A 23,681-nucleotide genomic window follows, 5' to 3' on the forward strand; every position below is an offset into this window, starting at 1 on the left:
CTCACTGCTGCTATAGCAAAGTTACAGCTGCAACAGCTGACCCAAGTCATTTTCAGTGGCTCAGTATTTGCTGAGTAGTTAAATAATTTTTCCTATGCTTATCAGTGCCTGGCATATGTAAACACTGTTAGCTGCATCATCATCTTCATCATCATCGTCGTTGCCCTCATCACACAATTTTATATTTACTGCTGGCCACACCCGCATATACAAATGACTGTCTGCCCTATAGCCTACTGTCTATGAGAGCAATTTAAATCAAGTAAGGTATATTTTAGGTTGCTAATGTTAAGAGCTGAAGAGAGAAAAAAAAAAGCAAGGGGACAGGAAGTATGGGTGGTATTTGTATGTGAGATTTTTGAAGATGGCTAAGAAAAGCCTCTTAGAGAAGGTGACATTTAAGAAAGGTTCTGCAGTGGAGTAAGACATGATCTGGGGAGAACTTTCCAGACAAAGTGAACAGTAAATGCAAAGGCCCTGGGGTAGGAGTCTGCCCTACCTGTTTAAGGAACAGTGAGGCCAGTGGAGCTGCAGGTGTGAGTGTGAGAAGTCAGACATGAGGCCAGATCACAGAGGGCCTGGAAGGTGGTAGGACTTTTGTTTTGTACTGAGTGAGCTAGGCAGATCCTGGAGGGTTCTGGGGAGAGGAATGACATGACCTTACTCAGGTTTTAAGAGAATTACTCTGGCTACTGTGTTGAGAACATTGTGAAGGTGAGGGCAGGTAAAGGAAAAAACAGTAAACATTTAAATATCACTATCCTATAAACTATAATGGGATAAGATTAAAAAGATATAGACAGAAAATCAAGGTAGTCTCTGGTGACTGCCTACTTGTTTGTTCTGGTCACTGTGCACACAGAGACCAAATCTCCCAAATAAAAGTCAGGGTTGGTAAACAGTGGTACGTGTGACTATAATAGCTAAATACTTCTATTTGCTTATTTAAATTCTCCTAAAAAGTAAAAAAACAGAATTGGTTTCCTAAATTACAGTTTTTGGCAGTCACTAAAGGTCACAATAAAGAACAGTAAGCCCCAACTTTCCATAGCTGCTTTTATTTTTCCCTAAAAAAAGAGTCCATTTTCTTATACAGACAATCATTTATGTAAGACCCACATCAGGCTTTTTCTAAAGTGCCAAAACCCGTACAATCCCCATAACTTCAGGTGAGAATTATAATGGGCAGAAGAACGTATCAACTAAAATACTCAAGGCCATCTCAAATCCTGAAGAGTCCCTGGTTTCTGTGACAAGGGAGAATTTTGCTAGCAAATAATTGAATTAAAATCCAGGTAAATATGTTCTAAATCTCCATCTTCAGGTTCTTAATTCTTTAACATATTGTATCAGATTTTGTATTCAAATCTAATTATATTTTGTAAAAAATGTTTTAATAATTCCTAGATAAATTTCATTCATTAATTTTCTATTTTATTCCCTATACTCTTCTTTGTTTTGTCTGTCTTCTTTTCTTTCCACAAATTCCCAAGCACAATCCCTAAAAAAACTATTAGTCCCAGTGTTCGGTTGGAGATAAATTTATTCCAACAATCCTCAGGTCTGTGGATGTCTAGAGTGTAAATCTGCAAGAGAGGAATACAGAGTTGTATTAATACCTAGTCTGGACTTTGGGTCATAACAAATAAACATGTTAACACAGAGGAAACACAGAGAAAACAGCAAATACAAAAAATACAAATATAAAAAATGAAAAATTAGCTGGGCACGATGGCACATGCCTATAGTCCCAGCTACTCAAGAGGCTGAGGTGGGAGGATTGCTTGAGGCCAAGAGGTCAAGGCTGCAATAAGCCGTGATCACCCTACTGCACCCTCCTAGCCTGGGTGAGAGAGTGAGACTCTATCTCAAAAAAAAGAAAAAGAAAAAGAAAAATTTACCATATTTTTCACTTGGAATCATCCAAGCTGTTTCCTAAGAACTTTCGGTTAAGGGTTGCATGAATGTTTGTGAGGCAACCCATACTATTTTTAGTTCTAACTATTTAGAAAGTTCTTCCTTATACTGACTGATCTAAAATCTGTCTCCCTGCAACTCCTACCCTCCAGTTCTGGTTTTAGTGTCCGGAGCAAAGTTTCTCAATGGAGAACAAGTCCCATTTGGGCAGGACAACTCTCTATAATGCAGGACAATCTGGTGCAGCACAAGATATTGACTGTATCTGGCCATCATCCATATAGTCACCCCTCCTAGTTTATTATGATAACCAAAAATGTCCTCCCACATTTCTAAATCTCTCCTGTTCAGGCACCTACATTTAGGGAAGGGGAGTTAGAGACCTATATCTGTTGCTAGTAATCTAGAACAAGTGTACTCCTTTTTCCCCATGGTAGCCCTGCAAATACAGTAAGGAAGTCTCATGTATGTTCCTATCTTCCTTAGGCATGGGGGACTATTCTTTATTACGTGGTCTGCAGACTTACAATTATCATGATTTCCTTTCTCTTTAAATACTAAAAGGCTACATCCATCTTTAAACACTGTATGGAAAACTGGACAGGGAGGCTAGGCGTGGTGGCTCATGCCTGTAATCCCAGCACTTTGGGAGGCTGAGGCGGGCTGATCACTTAAGGCCAAGAGTTCGAGATCAGTCTGGCCAACATGGCGAAACCCCGTCTCTACTAAAAAAATACAAAAATGAGCTGGGCATGATGGCATGCGCCTGTGGTCCCAGCTACTAAGGAGGCTGAGGCACGAGAATCGCTTGAAACCAGGAGGCGGTGGAGGTTGTACTGAGCCAAGATCGTGCCACTTCACTCCAGCCTGGGTGACAGAGGGAAGACTCTGTTTCAGAACAAACAACAACAACAACAAAAAAACTGGACAGAGGACCATAAATGCGATTTAAAATATAAAGTGGGCTCCAAGTATTTCTTTTTCCTTCCTTTGTTTTTGAGTCACAGTTTCCTTCTGTCACCCAGGCTGGAGTGCAGTGACACCATCTTGGCTCACTGTAACCTCTACCTCCTGGGTTCAAGTGATTCTCCTGCCTCAGCCTCTCGAGTGGCTGGAATTACAGGTGCACACCACCATGCCCAGCTAATTTTTGTATTATTAGTAGAGACAGGGTTTATCCATGTTGGCCAGGCTGATCTTGAACTCCTGACCTCAAGTGATCTGCCCACCTTGGCCTTCCAAAGTGTTGGGATTACAGGCGTGAGCCACTGCGCCTGGCCGAGGATTCTTTATAATATTTGTGATTGTCTTAATAATTTTTGCCTTCCTGTACTATTTAATATTCAGGTGTTTAAATATTAACATATACCCATTATCCAGACCAGACAATCAAATGACAATGTCAGCCCTCATGGAGCTGAGCTACGACCAAAAAGGGATGCTGAGAAATTCTGAAGGGAAAAATGGTGACATCCTGGAGAGTCACCAATTCACATTTTAGTTTTCACAGTGAGGAAAACAGCGGAGGGGACACAGCATATGGTTTACTTTATAGACATCAGATTCTGATTTCCTTCATACCACGTTATGTGAGTCTTGCCTATACTGATAGTAATTGGCAATAATCTGTATAAAATCAGTCATCTAAATACAGCTTCATGAATACTTTCTTTTTTTTTTTTTTTTTGAGATGGAGTCTTGCTCTGTCGCCCAGGCTGAAGAGTGAAGTGCAGTGGCATGATCTTGGCTCACTGGAACCTCTGCCTCCTGGGTTCAAGTGATTCTCCTGCCTCGGCCTCTCGAGTAGCTGGGATTACAGGTGCCCACCACCATGCCCAGCTAACTTTTATATTTTTAGTACAGACGGGGTTTTGCCATGTTGGCCAAGTTGGTCAAACTCCTCACCTCAGGTGATCCACCATGAATACCTTTTTGATTCTGTTTAATGAAAATAACAATAACACTGACATAAAAATATAGTCAATTTATTAGCAAGTGATTTGATCAAAATTAGATTTAGTTCATTCATTTACAAGTCAACAATGTAGATTCTCAACATAAGTTTGTGACAGGTAGGGGATGTGGTGTGGGTGAATATCCTGAAATGACAGCTTCCTGTTCTCTACTGGCAGAACTTTGACATGTTCCGCATTTCATGTCTTATCTGGCCTTGGTCTTTATGCCAGCAGAAACCAAATTTATGAATAATTAGTCTACTAACCATCACTAGAAACCCAGATTTTTTTTTAAAAAGCTTTATCTGTCAGTTTGCTTTTAGAGTAATTCAACTCAAACCACAAGCTTCAGATATTACTGAAATTTTTCCAGACACGAATCAGAAGTAATTCCAGGAAAATCAGAGGGGAAAATTTGGATTTAGGCCTATATTATTTTTTAAAAATAATATACCTTGGCTGGGGTTGGTAGCTCACACTGGTAATCCCAGCACTTTTGGGAGATCAGGGCAGGAAGATTGCTTGAAGCCAGGAATTTGAGACCAGCCTGGGCAAAATCTCAAGACCCCATTTCTACAAAAAATAACAAAATTAGCCAGGCATAGTGGTGCATGACTGCAGTCCCAGCTACCCAGGATGCTGAGGTGGGAGGATTGCTTCAGCTCAGGAGTTAGAGGTTGCAGTGAGCTGTGATTGCACCACTGCACTCCAGCCTGGATGACAGGCCGGACAACCCTGTTTCAAAAAAAAGTTTAAAAATAAAATAAAATACTACAGCTAGCTTTCTTATAAGTTGAGGCTGGAGGGCAGGGGGGTCTGTTAAAGGCAGTGCAAGCCAAGTAGTTGTTTAAGAAGCTCCTTGCCAGGTAAACACAGAGGGCATACTGTTTAAATAATTTTTATAATTTATACCAAGGAAATATGAGGGACAGATAAGAAAAAGGTCAAACCTGGTGAGTCAGATGGGCTCCTACAGCACCCAGGGCAGCATAGTAGGGAGCAGTCTGTCCACTGTTCACACCCACTAGGCTCAGTGCCCCCAGCATTGCAACACTGAAGCCACTGAGCCACGGCTTGGTGTTTTCTCCGAACCGCAGAGCCGTTGACTTAAGACCAATCAAAACATCATCTCTTTTGTCCTAATATCAGAAAGAAAAATAAACTGTTTTTTGAGATTTAGTTCACACACCATAAAATTCACATTTTGAAGTATCAGATTTAGTGTTTTTTAGTATATTCACAAGGTTGCGCAACCAATTACCACTAACTACTTCCAGAAGAAATTGTCTTTAAAGAACATGCAGATATACCATAAGCGGTGAAAGATGACAGTAACTCAGAAACAGGCTGATCAGTAATGAATGTGTAGGCCAATCAAAGCTAAACACCACTGCTAAAATCACCATCCAGCTTCATTTCTATATACCATTATATTTGTTATAATCCTATAATGACTCAACTATATTTTTAGTGTTAGGATTAAATTCCAGCTAATTCTTCCCATAGCTCCTCTCTACCTCAGAGTTCTCAAATCTCAATAATCTATACATTTTAGTTTCAATCTTGCAAAAGTCACAGATGTAGAAAAATGCTTACTTACCACCTAACCACATCCACTCATTTTCCACTTCTAGCCCAACCTATCCCTTGCCTTTCCTATCAAATCCTGTTTAGGTAGAGCTAGGCCTTGATGATATAATCACATGTAGCTGCCTGGTGTCTCCCAGCAAGTTTACTTGTAAGCATCTCCATATACTGTTGTAAATAATGATGGTCACATGGTATCAGTGGCTGCATGCTGAACTCTCTGCACTGACCTATCGTCAGACAGCAACCTGACAGGTTCTCTTTTGGGGCCCAAATCCAAATAACAATGACTGTGGGTGTTTCTGTTTGTCCTTTCATACTAGAATCACCTTCAGGGTGCAAACTGTGTCTATAGTTATTATGTGAACCACAAAAATGCCAATGAGTATGTGGTGTTTTCCTGAAGTTGTTTAATCTAGTTGGAGTACTGGTATCCTAAGCACTCATTCCAGACCTTACTGCAAAAAGTACAGGCATCTCTTCTAATCTGTAAGTCAAGTTTCACTTTGGAAGTAAGACTGATTACAGATCTGCCTTTTCATGATACTACAAATGTAGCAGGGCATAGGGGGTTTAGTGGAAGAAAACAGAATGAAATCCAGACATATTCTTCAAGTAAATGATTGAGAATACATAATCATATTTCAGAAAAATGAGAAAAACATTTTTGAAAAGTTTATAAATGTATTCTCAGAACATGTACTATCAAATCATCACACTGTATACCTTGAATATGCATAATTTTATTTGTTAATTACTCCTCATTAAAGCTGGGGGAGAGTTTATAAATGTAAAAGAAAAAATGAGCTTTTAAAATGGAATTTATCAAAAAGGCAATATCAAAAGCTATAAAAATGCATATAATCCTTTAAGTCAATAATACCACTTCTAAAAATTTAACTGAAAAACTCCTATTCAAGAAGTATTAATGATTAGAACAATATTACTTATAATTGTGAAAACTCAGAAACAACTTAAGTAGCCAAAATAGAGAAACTGTTAAATTTTTTTCAATTATAGTACATCAAATTTATAGCATGTTAAATTGGGGCATGGACTATCTCATAGTCCATAGTCTTAAAGCGACAATGACAAAGAATTGGTAAAAATATGGGAAAATGTTCACTAACTATACCAAGTAAAAAAGTTGCATAATTCAGTGATTAGAGGGACAGGAGAATGTAGTGGTTAAAAGCAGTCACTGAATACTGGGTTTGAATCGCAGTTCTGCCACCCACTAACTGTGTGACATGGACAAATACTTCTTCACATATTTCCTCTTCTGTTAAATGAGGATAATGTAAGTACTTTCCTCAAAGGCTGTTGGGGGATTAAGTCTGTAAAGTACTTAAAACAGTGCCTGGCATATAGTAAATACTACTTTATTGCTTGTAAATAAAATAAATGAGTTGAATTTTGGTAAACACAAACATAAACAAAATTTTGTTGGAGCCATGGAACTGTGAATGACTTTCTTTTTAGAAAAAAAAATTCTTCCTCCTTAATTTGGTTCTTAAAGTTCTTAAAAAACAACAACAAATTTTAGAAAAAAATGCTTTCTCCTTAATTTGGTTCTTTAAAAACAGCAACAACTAAACCAAAGTTAAGAAAACATAATTTCTTTACCTGATGGGCATAAATAGTATCATATATTAGTGTCCACATAACTCCAGAAAAATAAAGAGGCAGGCAAACAGATGGATCACAGGAACCCTTGATAGCAGACCATCCAAGTAATGCTCCCCAATTAAATGTCAAGCCTACAATTAGCAAAACACAAAAAAGGGGAAAGTCTATATGTACTTTAGAATCCTAAAGGGAAGGAGTGGCATCGGAGTGCATTCAGTGCTCCTGGGTATCAGACTCTGTGTGTGCTGCTTTCTGTGGGTTCCTTCCTTATACCCTTTCAACTCTCGGTGGTAATTATTAGCTCCATTTTACGAAAAAGAAAACAGGCTCAGAGAGGTTAATTAACAACTAAAGTAACAGAGCTAATAAAAAGAATAATATCCCCGAATTAAGTAAATAGGAGGTTTAAAGAGAAGATTTATCCCACCTAGTATGGTGCACGGCACTACCAATAACAGTAGATGCTGGGATCTGAACTTACATCTATCTGACTCAAAAACCCATGTTCTTTCTGTTACCACTCTGCCTCCCCTATCAGCTACAGAAACATGAGTATACATAGGAACACTGATTTATTCCACAAGGGCATTATCTCTGAGGACTGTAAACAAACACCTACATGTTGACAGCTCTCAAATCTCCACTTGCAAGCCTGATAACTCTCCTAAGCTCCAGACTGCATACTGAACCGTCTGCTGGACTTCTCTGCCTGCAAATTGCTCATGTACCTTAAACTCAATGTGTCCCAGATATCTTTTCTCAGAAACCCCTTTTCTCCTCCTATATTACCTATTTCCACTCATGTCCCCTCCTTAACTGATTAAGTGCCTCTCCTTTGTGGTCCCATAGCACTCCTGCCTGCCACTTTGTACTGCAATGACCTGTTTATCTGTCATCTCCATCTCCAATTCCTTAAAGACAGTGTGTTTTAGTCATTTTTATTTTCCCAGTACCTGCTGCCATTCCTGGCACGAAGTAAATGTAGGGGTTCAGTAAATATTTGGAGTAAATATACCAGCTTCTTAATATTATCTTATAGATAGGAAATGCTTATATTGAGAATATAATTTCAAATTTAATAAAGAGAACATTGAATGAGAGGATCTTAGAAAAAGATAAATATTCTACCACAACTTTCCCGCAAATCAGGCTCACACCAATTTCTTGAGTTGCTTTTAGTTCTTTCATTTACTGAAAAAAATGATTCAAAGAACTAGAATCATTCTAGGAATAGAATAGAGAAGTCTAGGAATAGATATTTTTGCAACAGATTCTGATACCTGCTTACCTAACTATCTTCCTTTCTTTTCACCAACAAGTATGTATACAATACCTACACCGTGCCAAGTGCTATGCTAAATGCTGGGCCACAATTTATTAACCGGAGACCATAGGAGGCTCTCAATGTATTCTTGGTTGAATTAATGCTGCTGAAATGAGTAAGTGCCGGATTAGAATCCTATGGTAGCCCAGAAGAGACTGTCTTAACTTCTTCCTGAGAGGCTTCACAGAATACGAGCAGTCTAAGCTATCACATACACTTTAACCCTTGTTTTCCTGCCACAGAGTGCTTCCTGCCCCATTCCCCAAATTCTTCGGGGCATCTAGATCAAATATTTTTTCATGACATACCTAGGTTTTTAAAAAAGCATTTCAGAAAGCAATGGCCAGGCGTGATGGCACACATCTATAATCCCAGCACTTTGGGAAGCCAAGGCAGGCAGATCTCTTGAGATCAGGGGTTTGAGACCAGCCTGGGCAACATGGCGAAACCCTGTCTCTACAAAAAATACAAAAATTAGCCAGGCAGGGTTGTGAATGCCTGTAATCCTAGCTACTCAGGAGGCTGAGGTGGGAGGATCACTTGAGCCTGGGAGGTCAAGGCTGCAGTAAGCTGAGATGGTGCCACTGCACTCCAGTCTGGGCAACAGATCAAGACCCTGTCTCAGAGAAGAAGAGGGGAGAGGAGAGGGTAGGGGAGGGGAGGAGTGGGGGAGAGAGGAGAGGAAAAAATAATGATGATGATGATAACCCTAATAAATATGCAATATTTCTTAGCTAATAAAAATAGCTAACTGCTCTCCTTTAAAACATGAATATCTACTATTGGTTAGGAAAATTACATGACTGATTTGTCATTTCATCTCTACCTATTTACCTATCTCTCCATAAAAGTGTAGTTTGCAAGTATCAAAGGAAATACTTTTAGTTATTTTAAGCTCACCCAAGGCTAGTTGAGGCCAGTATGTAATTCTTTTCATTAGTGGGTAGGTGATGACAAGAAGTAAGGATCCTGCTCCCAGAGCTATACTGAAAAGAGGAAAAACCATTAAAGTGATTATTACCACTACCTCTTAGAAACCACGAAATACTTTAAGACGACATAAATAATACTAATTGGAAAATATATTTTATCTTAAATTATATTTTATGTAAGTTATCTTCCTAAACTTTGACTTTCCCTATTACAAAGGATGAGTAAAAAACTATTTTAAATGTTATAAAACAATCAAACAAAATAATAGCTAACACATACAATACTATTATGTATTAGGCACTATTCTAAGTGAATCACACTTGTTAATTCATTATAATCTTCAAAATGACTCCAAAAGGCAGGTATTATAAAGTTTTATTGTCTTTCTTTTTTGCAGATGGGAAAACTGAAGCACAAAGAAATTAAGTAGTTTGCTAATTGTCATATAGCTAGTCATAGAAGAGCCTAGATTCAAACCTAAGGCAGTCTGGCTCCAGAGTCCAACCTATCAAACACCAAATGTTAACTACCAAATGTTACTGCCTCTCTGAACTGTTTGCAAACATTAAGGCATCTAATAAACTGAGATGTCCTAACTAATAATTAGAGTCAAGATATCCCTCCTTATATATATGATGCAGTGTTACTTTTCTAGAAAAAAGGAAACACCTATGAAAATGTGATAAAATAAGATGTTCTTAGGACCTCAAAGTTTATCTAACACTACCCCTTCCAGAAATAACCTTCCAAAGGTATTTTCATGTAATTGATGCTATCAGGGCAAGGCATGCAATTAAGTCTAGTCTCCATAAAGTAACTCTTTTGTCTTTCTTCTCTCCCATTGAAGCATTTTGTAAACCGCAATCTGTACACAAAAATTTGGTTTTGTCTTGTTTAAGAGATACAGGAATGAGTCCTCCCACTTCTTTCTTCAGTCATTGATTAGTAACACCACCCTGGGAAAGACATAGTTCCTCTTTTTGCAAAATGAGTATAATCACTTCTGCTTTAAGTCTACTTTAGAGATACTGTCAACATAAATAAAATTATACATATATGTGTGGGTGTATACACACACATCCATGCACGCATTTAGAAAACCTATGAAATTGCCTTGTGTCCCTTAGGGAATGTAGTACAAATACTGAAGGTGGTTCAAAACAAATTAAATGTTCATTTCTTAACTCCTTTGGCTGAAAGCATTCTTGAAGCAGATTTAAAAATGTGTGGTGAGTTACTTACACTTGCTAACTTACAGATGCTTAATAAGTAGCAAATGAACAACTTTGTGATAAAGATATTTCATTTGATTCCTACTTTCTCCATTTCAAAGGAGAGATTTTATACATGATGTGGAAAACGTTTAATATACCTGTAGTAATTTAGACACAGAAGAACACCCAGTGCCAAGGTTAGCTGTCCCCCAAGAAAAACAAAGGACTGAAAAGTTGAAATGTCTCCAGCGGCTATTGGACGATTGGCTGTTCTTGTAACCTTAAAACATAAAAACAGATACCTTAGCTACATGTAATGACTCAATCATTTATTTAAACATTTAATGAAGAGACTGGCCCATGGTAGGCACCAATATGAATGAAGACAGAAATCAACATTTTAAGTACTGTCAGGAATCAAAACTTCATATTTAAAATAGCTTTGAAAAGAACTAAAAATTCCCATCACTCATTCTTTCTCCCATCCCCATCTCTAAACAAACAAAACAAAGGAACTTCTTGGCTGGGTGCAGTGGCTTAAGCCTGTAATCCCAGCACTTTGGGAGGCTGAGGCGGGAGGATTGTTTGAGGCCATGAGTTCAAGACCAGCCTAGGCAACATAGGGAGGCGCTGTCTCTACAAAAAAAAAAAAAAAAAAATTAGCCAGGTAGGGTGATGTGTGCCTGTAGCCCCAGCTATTGGGGAAGCTGAGGTAGGAGGATTGCTTGAGCCTAGGAGGTTGAAGCTGCAGTGAGTCATGATTGCATCAAGCTCTCCAGCATGGGTGATACAGCAAGACCCTGTGTCAAATGAATAAATAAATAAAAAAAAAAGCAACTTCCTTATCAGCTATTTAGATATAACACGTTCAATTTCCACAGAGAAAGCCTAAAATATTTACGAACTGGCACAATCTCAGCTCACTGCAACCTCTGCCTCCCGGGTTCAAGCGATTCTCCTGTCTCAGCCTCCCAAGTAGCTGGGATTACAGGCATCCACCAGCACGCCTGGCTAATTTTTTGTATTTTTAGTAAAGACAAGGTTTTACCATATTGACCAAGCTGGTTTCAAACTCCTGACCTCAAGTGATCCGCCTGCCTCGGCCTCCCAAAGTGGCAGGATTATAAGCGTGAGCCACGGTGCCCAGCCCTTTTAATCTTCTTAACGGGGTCCTTAACAAATAAAAATTTGTTGATGAAGTGCAAATTCAATTTTTCCTCTTATGAGTTGTGCTTTTCGTCTATTTCTGTTTTCCAGATGGTGTCATTTCTATTATTCTATCTCCAGTTCACTGATTCCTTCCTCTGTCCCCTCCATTCTGCTGTTGGGCCCATCCACTTAATTATTATTACAATTATTATATCTTTCACTTCTAAAATTTCCATTTGGTTCTCCTTTATATTTTCTATTTCTTTGCTGAGAGGTGGTATTTTTCATTTGTTTCAAGCATGTTTGTAATTGCTCACTGAAGCATATTTATGATTGCTACTTTAAAAATCTTTCTAAGAAATCCTAACATCTCTGCTATCTCAGTGTTGTTCATCTGCTGATTGTCTTTTTTTCACTCAAGTTGAGATTTTCCTAGTTCTTGGTATGACAAATGATTCTTAACTGAAATCTGGACATTTAAGTATTATGTCTTGAGACTATGAATCTTATTTAAACCTTTTATTTCGGTTGACTTTTTTTGACACTGCTCTGGCAAAAGAAGGGGGTGGGAGATGCTGCCTAATTGCTACCAGCTGAGGTTATAAGCTCACGTTCCCAGCCTGGTTTCCACTGGCCCCCGCCAAGCAGGCTTTTTATTTTTTTTTAATTATTTTTTATTTTTTTCCTGTCTGTGCCCAGTGACATTTCCAGATTTCTGGCTTCTTCAGTTCCAAGTCTGGGATATATGAAGAAAAACAAAATCTAGGAAATTCTTTGGGTCCTGAGGTCCCTAGCCAGTCTGCCACCTTTTCTCCACAGTCTTCTTATGTTTGTTTTATGTATAATGTCCAGGCGTTTTAGTCATACTTAGTGGAAAGAATAGGGAAAATACATCTATCCCATCTTCCTGGAAGCAGAAGTCAAAATCTATGTAATTAGTTTTAACTCTAGTCAAGAGTGTGGGATGTAAACATTTAGGGGAGAGTCTGTCTACCAAATAAGATAAAGCAATTCAGAATTTTGCAGTTTGCCTTCAAATATTTAATCTCAAATGTTCACTTATCTAAACAGACCCACGCTTCATAAACTGTTACTAATTTATGGCACTATTTTTCATTTTCTGGAAGGCTTATACTAAGCTAGAAATTTTTTAAAGTGATGAACTACTATTAACATGTTCAAGAATTATCTTGAAGTGATATATGCCAGAAGCTTCATTCACAGAGTGTACAGAATAAAACTGACCAGGATGTGTGAACCTCCAAATCAAGAAAGTGTGTATCTCATATGTTTGCTGGTTGCTTGTATGTCTTCTTTTGAAAAATGTCTGTTCATGTGCGTTGTCTACTTTTTAATGGGGTTATTTTTTTCTTGTTTGAGCTCCTTGTAGATTTTAGACATTAGCCCTTTGTTGGACGCATTGTTTGTAAATATTTTCTCCCATTCTGTAGGTGGTCTGTTTGCTCTGTTGATTATTTCTTTTGCTATGCAGAAGCTTTTTAGTTTAATTAAGTCTCATTTGTCTATTTTTGTTTCTGTTGTGTTTCCTTTTGGGGACTTAGATATCACTAATCATCAGAGAAATGCAAATTAAAACCACAATGAGATACCATCTTCTACGCCAGTCAGAATGGCTATTAAAAAGTCAAAAAACAGATGTTGGTGAGGAAGTGGAGAAACGGGAACACTTATACACAGTTGGTGGGGCTGTAAATTAGTACAATCTCTATGGAAAACAGCATGGAGATTTCTCAAGAACTAAAAACAGAACTACTAATTCAACAATCTCACTAGTGGGTATCTACCCACAGGAAAAGAAATCATATTGCCAAAAAGACACCTGCACTCATACATTTATCACAGCATTATTCACAATAGCAAAGTCGTGGAATCAACCAAAGTGTCCATCAATGGATGACTGGATTAAAAAATGTGGCATATATACACCATGGAATACAAGGCCATAAAAAAGAATAAAATCACGACATTTGCAGTAACATGGGTGGAACTGAAGGCTGTTATTCTTAGTGAAATTACTCAGAAACAAAGTCAAAACCACATGTTCTCACTTATAAGTGGGAGTTAAACAATGGGTACACAGAGACATTACTGGAGACTCCAAAAGGTGGGAGGGTGGGAGGGGAGTGGAGGATGAAATACTACCCATTAGGTCATACTACATATGGGTACACTAAAAGCCCAGACTTCACCACTACACACTATATCCATGTAACCTGACTGTAACTGTACCCCTAAATCCATAAAAACAAAAACATTTTTAAAGAAAAAAAAAAAAGGACAGTGTGCATCTCTTGGCAAATTAAGGCATCCCAGATGTGTCAGAGAAATGCTTTACCATACAGCTCCTGCCACTCTTCTACTACACCCCATATCCTCCAGCCACACGCAGACCATGTAGTTGCTGCTATCAAACACACACTCGTCTCACAGCCATGCCTCTGGACCTGCTGTTCCCTCTGTCTAGAGAAACCTTCACCCTCTAGCCCACTCTTTTTTTGCCATCCTATTCTTTCAGAGTTCAAAGGTCACCCCGGCCTGGAAAGTTATCTCTAACCCTCTCCCTTAGGTTGAGGTAAGTGGTCTTCAGCAAGTTCTCTGGTGAACACTATTCTCAAAAGACTTCTACTGTTTTATAATAACTAAACCCTGAATGTCAGGAATGTTGTATTTCATCGATGCAATCCTAGAACCTGCCACTGGGTCTTCCACATAGCAAGTAATTCAAAATGTTTTTGAATTAAAAATTATACTAATGGCCAGGCGCGGTGGCTTATGCCTGTAATCCCAGCACTTTGAGGGGCCAAGGCAGGTGGATCACCTGAAGTCAGGAGTTCCAGACCAGCCTGACCAACGTGGAGAAACCCCATCTCTACTAAAAATATAAAATTAGCCGGGCATCGTGGTGCATGCCTGAAACCCCAGCTACTCAGGAGGCTGAGGCAGGAGAATCACTTGAACCTGGGAGGTGGAGGTTGTGGTGAGCCGAGCTCGCACCACTGCACTCCAGGCCTGGGCAACAAAAGTGAAACTCTGTCTCAAAACACACACACACACACACACACACACACGTAATACTATTCTATTAACTAAAAATTATTATAGGTATGCCTTGCTTAAGGAAAATTCAGACTACATAAAAGGTAAACTAGGAGTGATTATTAACTTCATATAAGTTTATATAAGATTATTCACTTTTTATAATTCAGTGTGGATTTTTTTAAAAATCAAATTTCAATTGATTATTTACTCAAGCATTTAATGATCTTGTACTAATTATGGCATAGTTGCTAAGATAAAAAGGCAAATAAGATGGCCCCTTTCCTTGAGAAAATAACTGTCTGTTGAAGAACAAAGAAATAATTTACACATGCATTAGAACAGGTACAAAAAAAATCCAGAGAAAAATAATGCATCAAGTTCTTAACTGAAGTTTTCTCTAGGGGATAAGAGAAGGCGATAAGGATGACTTGCACTTTTCATTGGTTGCAATTCTATGTTACCTACATTTTTCAGAACAAGCATGTATTATTTTTCGAAGGAGAAAAAATGGGTAAAGTTACGTTTTTAAAAGAAACAATTATAGGAAACGCTAACAAGGGCTGCCTTGATTCACTTGATTTACGTAAGAATAGTTAGGGCTCTAAAATACATCTCAAAGGAAGGGATGAGAGATCTTTTGACACTTGAAGGTTCAGGATGGATTTTTCACTTTCACTCCTAACCTTTAACTCCCTCACCCTCAGTCTTCCAAATTCTCAATTCACTTTATAATAATAAATTACACACCTTGCCCCTGGGGCCACTCTTGTGTTGAGAAAGGAAGTATTGTACTCTGCACTTTGCAATACCAGCTATTCAACTGATCCTGGCACTTTCCATGCTGGACTTCTGTGGTCACTGAATGATCTTGTTGCTTTATATGGCATTCAAAAGTGATACCACTATGTTATTCCGCAGAATTGAGAAGAGCCTCTCTATTCCTTTTCAGGATGAAATTACCTTTTTATCATAGTCCTGGTCCCACATGTCATTAATAGTACAGCCTGCTCCACGCATCAGAATAGCTCCAGTGCCAAAGAGGGAGAGCATGTACCAATCTGGAAAACAACCTGGTTCAGCTGCCAAACCAATGCTCCAGGTACATGGTAAATACAGCAGCCAGGTTCCTAAGCAAAAATAAAAAGACAAAAAAGGTACAAATTTAAGTCAGTTAACTGTCTTCATTTGTTTAAACACCACATACCAAAGAAATAAAGGACACTGTAAGTCAAAAAAAAACAAATGACAAAACCGAGAAAATAAATTTGCAACTCAGATCACAAAGGACATCTTACTATGCAGAGTGCCTAGAAGAGAGAGATCAACAGTCCAATTAAAAAATAGACAAAACACACAATAAAAATTCACATAAAAAGAAATACAAATGGCTCTTATACATATGAAAAGATACTCAACTTTGAGAAACACACATGAAAACTACATTGAGATAAAAATTTTCACCTATCACTGGCAAAACCCAACGTCTGACAACACACTCTAGGGAGTTGAATACTCTTTTGTATTTCTAATGAGGTTACAAAATGGCCCTACCTTTGTGAAGGACAACTTAAAAATTGTTTATTGTGTGTTTATATGTGTATATAAATATATATAGATATGTACCTACATATAAAACATTCATGCGTGAATGTTAATATGCTCAATGACTGTGTCAGGAAGAACACACTAGAAACATATAATAATGGTTGCTTCTGGGTAGGGGAACTGCGTGGACAGGAGCCAGGGGTAACAGACTTGCCTTTCACTCTATACCCTGGCACCTTCTGAATATTGTATCATATACACACATTACCTACTCAAAAAAGTTAGCAAAAATTTCCTTTACTATTGTTAGTACAATACACTAAGATGGTCTAGTATTTTTTTTTTCTTTTTTTTTTTTTTTTTTTGAGACAGCATCTCACTCTGCCACCCAAGCTGGAGTACAATGGCATAATCGTAGCTCACTGTGGCTTCAAACTCCTGAGCTCAAGTGATCCTCCTGCCTCTGCCTCCCTAGTAGCTAGAACTACAGGTGCAAGACACCATGCCCAGGGAATTATGTTGCTCAGGCTAGTCCCAAATTCTTGGCCTCAAGTAATCGTCCCACCTTGGCCTCCCAAAGTGCTGGGATTATAAGTGTTAGTTTTTTTGTTATTTTGAACTGAGTACTTTGCAGCTACATGTACAAATGGGGTTAGTTCTTAGTACTTAACCAATAAACTAGATGAAATTAAGATAAAAGCAAATAGATTACATAAAAGACTTCAAATATGAACTTTAATATTCTACTTCAAAAAGAAAGTCTTTCAACTGATGTTTGGATATGCTGCCTATTAGATAAATTCTGAGCTTTCCTTTCCTATTGAGGTATACAAGAGAAAAGGGATTTGGGGCTAAAGAAAGTTCAGATCCTGAAGAAAAATGGTCAAATGACTAAAGTCCCTGTAATCATGTTTAAGCTTCACTAAGTTTAAGCTTTATTCATTTAGACATATTTATGAAGCATATACTTGTGTGCCAGAACTGTGCTAAGAACTGGGAATACAATGGTGGCTAAGAGAAAGGTGGCTTCTGCCTTCATGCAACTCATAAATCAAAAGAAAGAAATACAGTTAAATAAACAATAACAATAAAAGATTAATCCAACAACAGGACAAGAACAGGGTCCTACAAAGGCATAAAACAAAACTATCTAAGTTAGTTAGCTAGTTTTGGGAGGAGGGAGAGAGGAATCAGAGGGTCTTTTCCAAAGGGGATCTAAATTTACACAACAGAAAAGTCAAGGAAAAGGCTCAAGCTAAAACCTTGAGAAATGGTCAGTTCAGACCTGAATTCAGGTTGTCCTGGACAGACTCATACTTGGTGCACTCCACAGTAACAATGGCTAACATTTACAGAGTGCTCATAAAGTGTCAGGCAGTGTTCTAAATACTTTATATGTCTAAACTTATTTAATCTTCAGTGACATCTTTAAACTTATTTATTTATACATTTATATTAGAGACAGGGTCTGGCTCTCTTGCCGAGGCTGGAGTGCAGTAAAAAGGTCATAGTTCACTACAGCTTCTGACTTCCAGGCTCAAGCAATACTTCCACCTCAGCCTCCCAAGTAACATCTTTACATAGTAGGTACTGTTAATAATCCTATCTTACAGATGAGGAAACAGATAAACAGAGTGGTTTAAGTAAAACACAGTAGGTTTAACTACTTTCTTTACCCTGGAGCTATGAGTACAGTTCACAAGGGACAGAGGAATAGCTGATCCTATCCTCCTAGGCTAGAGAAGAGAGAATACCACTTCACAGCTATTATTTCCTGGTACAATTAGAACCGAAGGTTCCACTAAAAAGAAAAAATTCTAGACAGAAAGACGTGTAACCACTTACAGTGTTTTCTGTCAGGAACAAAACTTCCTTGGCCAAAAATCTGTATTAAAAGTACCGTATTCACTTACTGATAGGAATCTGTAGAGCTCCCCTACAGATGACAAGGGTTCCTACAGTGAAAGGGAAAGTAGGAAGACTTCTCAGTTCTATGTCTGCCACTTGTAAGCTGAGTGACGCTAGACAGTAAAGTATCTTCAGGCTTAAGTCTTTGTTTCATCTGTAAATGAGGGAAGAGAACAGCTACCTCACAGAGTCGTTAAGAGATGACAATATTAATGATGTTATGACAACAATAATAACAGATACATGGCACTTACTGTACCAGGTGGTTTCACAGAACACTTTTGACTCTCACAACAAGCCTATGAGATAGGCACTATTTTTATTACAACCATTTTACAAATACAGAAACTGACGCAGAGAGGGAGTAATTGTGCCCAAGACCACATAGGTAAAAAAAGGCTAAGGTGGTATTCCAACCCAGACGGTCTGGCTGCAGTCTGTGTCCTAAGTCCAATGCTGTCACTCTGTACTCCCTAAATCTCTCCATACGCTTCAGTTTCACCTGTTTTTTTGTCCCTACTGATTCCTAGCAATGCTTTTTTTTTTGTCTTCCATATGACACTTTCATTCCCCATACTTTTCTGTGAAGAAAGACGCAGAGGTAGCAAAGACAAGAGACAAGCAGATTGCAAAAAGAAATGTTTCTTGTAGAAAAGAGAAAAACTCTATGGGAGATGAAATAAAATGAGCAAGTTCTGAGGGGTGATGGACAGATCAAAGACAGATGATCTTCAAGACAACATAATCACCCATAAATGTGGTAAAACAAAAAATTACACTTCCAATTTGGTGGAAAGAGTGCCACCTGCTGAAACTTTCTGGAATAAGGTAGTTTAGCCCATTTGAAAGAAGCTGTATTGCCTTCTCAAAAACAATGAAACCTACTATTGATCAATGAAGGTAACAAGATATAACTTCAACGAAGTAAAACAATGAACATACAATTATCCCACAAAATAAGAATTTAAATAAAGAATTATCAAACCTGGAATTCTACTCCTGTCCATTATTGTTTCTGGCATATGGTAGGGGTTCAAAATACATTTGTTGAGTGAATTCTAACATAGTACTATTTAGTTTTCTGAAAAATCCTGTAATGATCACCTTATTTAGAACCAAACCATGCAGTCGGGTATCTTCCAAACATACACAATCTGTAAGTACAATTTTCTCCATTCCCCACTTCTAAGATAATAATGGCTATTTCTTCAGCACATATTATGACAGGCACTGTTCTAAGCACTTAACATATATTAATGAATTTTCATGACCTCATAAAGTCCATATTATCATTAATAGTATCTTCATTTTACAGATGAAAAACGGATGCCCAGAGAGGTGAAGTAATTTAACCAAGGTCCCTCAGATGAGCAGGGTGGCGGTTCACATCCAAGAGGTACGGCTCCAAAGTTTTGCTCATAACCCCTTTGTTGCCTTCTGTTACATGGCGGAAGGTCCAGCCACTAAGATAGAAGCCAGAGGTTTAACTGGGGAAATGGGAATAATGGATGTTCATCTATAAGGCTACACTGCCGCTCCATGCCACAGACTCCAAGAACAAAATTACAGTCAGGCTTCAGACTGGAACTGGGCTTGGAAATGTATGCCTCTCAACGTGAATCTGGCCCCAAAACGCATGGGGGTCATACACAGCCTCCCAATGATGGCAGGGCTGTACCTATCATTCAGTAGGCTTTTATGCTTTGATAGCTGATTGTTATAACTTAGTGCTCTAATCCCAAATAGGTCGTGCATAAATCTAGAATACCAAAAGCAAGGCCTAATTCGGGTCTTGTATGGGCAAAAGTGGAGTAAATGTACCTAGGCCTTTGAATACATCTCCATACACTGCAATGGCAAATGTCATCATCTAGATTGGCTGGAGTTCATCCTTCACTTCTTCCTCCACGCTATCCAGCTTCTTCAGATACGTTCTTGTCTAGTCTCGTTTCCCATTTTCCACACCCACTTGGCGTTCCAGGTCAGGCTCGTATTCTTAGTGTTCTAACACTTCACCCTTGGGTCTTTGCAAAAATACTTCCCGCACTAAGATCTCTTCCCTCCTCTGCAAAATCAACTTGTCCTTTGGAGTATAATTTCTTCTCGAAACTTTCCAGCAAGGGATCCACAGTAATTTCTTTTTCCTGTAGCACTTGCTTTTGTAGCACTCATATTTGATCCATATTTTCCTAGCTCACCAAATAGTCTTTTTCAACTAGACCAGAGTTCCTTGACAGTAAAGGGTTTCCATAGTTTTTTCTATCTCTATGGCCGGACAATGTAGTAGGAACTTATTAATTCACTTAACACTACTGGAGAAGCCAATCAATCAACAAGCGCATAAGGTTAGTTAGTAGTGAGTGCTATTAAGAAAAATTGCGGATAAAGCGATAGAAAGTGAGGTTGGTAGGTGTTAATTAAAATAGGAAGGTCAGGAAAATCTTTCTTTCGGGGGCGATTGTAAGCTGACAGGCAGTCCGTAAGCGCTGTCCCTGCTGCGTTCAAATGAATTAAATCTTTGCCTTATGGTGATGCAGGTAAGAAAGCTCCGACTCAGCATCAAAACACAGAGTTCTTCTGGTCTGGCTCTGACGAGGAGCCTTAGTTTCCTCAGCGTCTTAACTGTCTTAATTATTGTCTTTGTGGGCCTTACAAGATTGCGGGGAGGATCAAACATTCTAATAAATGAAGGAGGGCCACGAGAACGGAACCTTTCGCTTGAGTCACCACTTAAACAAGTATTTGTGGAATGAGAATTATCTTGCCCGCTTCAGGTGCTCAGGATGCAGACAGACGTGAAACTGGCGGGTCCTTTAGGAGACTGTCCCGACTGCGTGTCCCGAGGTGACTCGCCCCAGGGCGCACGGCAGCCGGCAGCCAAGCTCAAACTTTCAGGCTCTCATTTCAAAGTGTCCCGAGGTGATTCGCCCCAGGGCGCACGGCACCCGGCAGCCAAGCCCAAGCTTTCAGGCTCTCCTTTCCATCACGCCCCGGCCGGCCGCCGCGGACAGCTCCGCGGAGCCGACTCGAAGGCTGCTACTTGCAAATTCCCGGACTGCCCGCCCGCCCGCACTCACCAATGGGCTTGTCCAACCGCATGAGGCGCAAGTACGGCTGCAGGGGGCGGGGCGCAGAGTCCACCACCGCCGCCGCGGACAAGCTGAGCTGGCGCCCGCGCGGCTCGGGACAGGCGGGGGGCTGCAAGTCACCACTGTGGGGCGCGCCTGCCGCACGCGCCAGGGCGAAGGAGCGGCCCCGCCAGCCCGGCAGCCACGCCAGTGCCACAGCCTGCAGGCCCCGCGCGAACCCCGCGGCTCGCGAGCCCAGCATGGCGCTGGTGAGGCCGGGACGAGCTCGGATTGACGTCATTCCCCGGCAGGCATGCGCAGTGGTGCCCGCAGGATGCAATCCAAGTCTGCCTGGCTGGGCGGCGGTGTGGGCAGAACCTTTCCTCATCCTTACTTGTGAATTAGGGGTCATCGTGGTCGCTTACTGTAAGGGAGGAATACTTAATGAAAAAGGAATTTCTATTGGCAAAAGGCAAGAAAATTACAATAAATTTAGTTGTAATTTTTTACAACTCGATCTCGATTGACTTTGTAGTTCCATTATCGGGCAACACTCAGAACGGGGTCTCTGAGGAAACAAACAAAAAACAGAATCGGGCAACACCTTATTCCATAAAATAGAATAAGTGTTCCAAAGAGTCGAGCGGAGGAAGTTGGCTTTATAGACAGAAAAAGGGCTGAAGAAAGCAGAAGCAGAGAACAAAAAGCGGATTGGTCACTTCAAATTACTTTCATTGCGAGGCGGGGACAGGGAAACAACAATAGAGAAATAACGGATTGGTTAACATTAGGTTACTCCAGGTTGAGGACTAAAACAGGAAACTTAATTGTCATGACGATTGCATTTTGAAACGGCCTGGTTGGAAAACTGGCTGTTGTCTTTCCTGACTTCTCAGAATGTCAGATACAACTTAGTTTTAGTTTGGTGACTTGGAACTTTAGCATGGGTGACTCTTGATTCTTAGTCTCATCTGTTGGGACCTAGTGCAGGAACTTAGTTCAAAACAATAGTCCCCTATAATTTAACCCGATTATCAGCTTTCTCCATAAAATGAAAAGGATAGTGTTTATTCATATGGAACAGTTGTACCAGGAAAAAAAAAAACCAACTTTGAAAAACCTATTGAATCCAAAAGAAGAATTTGCGTACGCGTTTAGCCAGTTTTTTAAAAAAAGGGCACCAAGTGGCCACATACAAGACTGTAAATTAAAATCGCATTCAGGGTCAAGGGATGTTCATTACACAAGTGAAAATTTTAAATTTGACAACCCTTCAAAGGAGTTGTTATAGTCAGCAGACAACCAGCATGTGTGATGCTAGGAACCTGAAGCTGAAAAGTCTGGTCAGCACAGAGTCTTGCTCTGTCATCCAGGCTGGAGACCAGTGGAGGGATCATGGCTCACTGCAGCCTCCACCTCTTGGGCTCAATCGATCCTCCCATCTCAGCATTCTAAATATCTGGGATCACAGACACGAGCCACCGTGGCTGGCTAATTTTTTAATTTTTCATAGAGAGGAGGTCTCACTATATTGCCCAGGTTGGTCTTGAACACCTGGGCTAAAGAGATCCTCCTGCCTCAGATGGTCAGCACTCTTATTCATAAGCAACTCTGTATATCGCTGTGTGCCAGGCACTACATGTATCAACTCATTTAACCTCTCACTGAGTAATCCTAGGCAAGTCACTCATCTGGATTTTAATATTCTAGGAAGTTGACTTTGTCTTTAGGCTCCTTTCTGTAAAACATGTACAATGATTCTGTGACTTCTTGCATGGCTCAAGTACAGCAAGTTGGATGCCTGGCCACTTTGGTGCAATGAGGCAGGGGGTACCTAGCCTTTCTCCTGCCTGCAAAGAATAAAGGCCAACAGGCAATTTAGTAACACTCCTAGTCGTTAGATTGGAGATGATTTAGATCTGACTCAAACCTGAAAAGGGTGTAATATCTGTCATGTATTGCACCCATGACTTTCCAATTTAGGTCCAAACTCTTTGTTTAAAAAAAAAATTAAGAATTTCAAGATGGCAACAGCAGGACATTAAACCAAGTACAAGGTCCTTCTTAGTGTAGGCCCTGGGTGACTGCACAGGTACCCATGATGCTGACCCTGCCCAGAGGTGATTCAATCCTAAGATATTTGGTCCAATTAAAGTACACAGGAAACTGAGATGGGTACCCACATGTTACTCTGCTAATTTGTAGGACAAGCGAACAGTCACATAGAGTAGAGCCCTAACTTTCAGGAGTCTCCTCTAGACTAATGCCAAGGCACAGTATGCCCTTGGGAAAGCCGTTTAACTGCTGCAAACTCTTCAGAAAAGGAAGGGACTAGGCTTTCTCTAAAAGGGCCTGTAAGTCTCCGATTCCTCATTTTGTTTTTTTTTTTTGA

The 23,681-nt window shown here is 39.6% G+C and overlaps 1 protein-coding gene across 2 annotated transcripts; it reads right to left on the minus strand.

The window, feature by feature from the left end:
* Positions 1-1,042: 1,042 nt before the first annotated feature.
* COQ2 (coenzyme Q2, polyprenyltransferase) lies at positions 1,043-21,922 on the minus strand. 2 transcript variants are annotated; one of them, XM_054485444.2, is made up of 7 exons: positions 21,299-21,922; positions 15,729-15,895; positions 10,718-10,839; positions 9,313-9,398; positions 7,086-7,219; positions 4,823-5,011; positions 1,043-1,586 (listed from the first exon to the last, which is right to left on the minus strand). In XM_054485444.2, the coding sequence occupies exons 1-7, from the start codon at positions 21,699-21,701 to the stop codon at positions 1,422-1,424; spliced, it is 1,266 nt and encodes a 421-aa protein (XP_054341419.1). In that variant the 5' UTR covers positions 21,702-21,922; the 3' UTR covers positions 1,043-1,421. The 2 variants fall into 2 exon arrangements, with proteins under 2 accessions (XP_054341419.1, XP_063519873.1); XM_063663803.1 differs by lacking the exon at positions 1,043-1,586 and adding an exon at positions 4,322-4,445 and having other exon boundaries at positions 21,299-21,601.
* Between the last annotated feature and the right edge of the window lie 1,759 nt (positions 21,923-23,681).

This window comes from Pongo pygmaeus, chromosome 3 (assembly GCF_028885625.2).
Source record: "Pongo pygmaeus isolate AG05252 chromosome 3, NHGRI_mPonPyg2-v2.0_pri, whole genome shotgun sequence".
NCBI classification, from domain to species: Eukaryota; Metazoa; Chordata; class Mammalia; order Primates; family Hominidae; genus Pongo; species Pongo pygmaeus.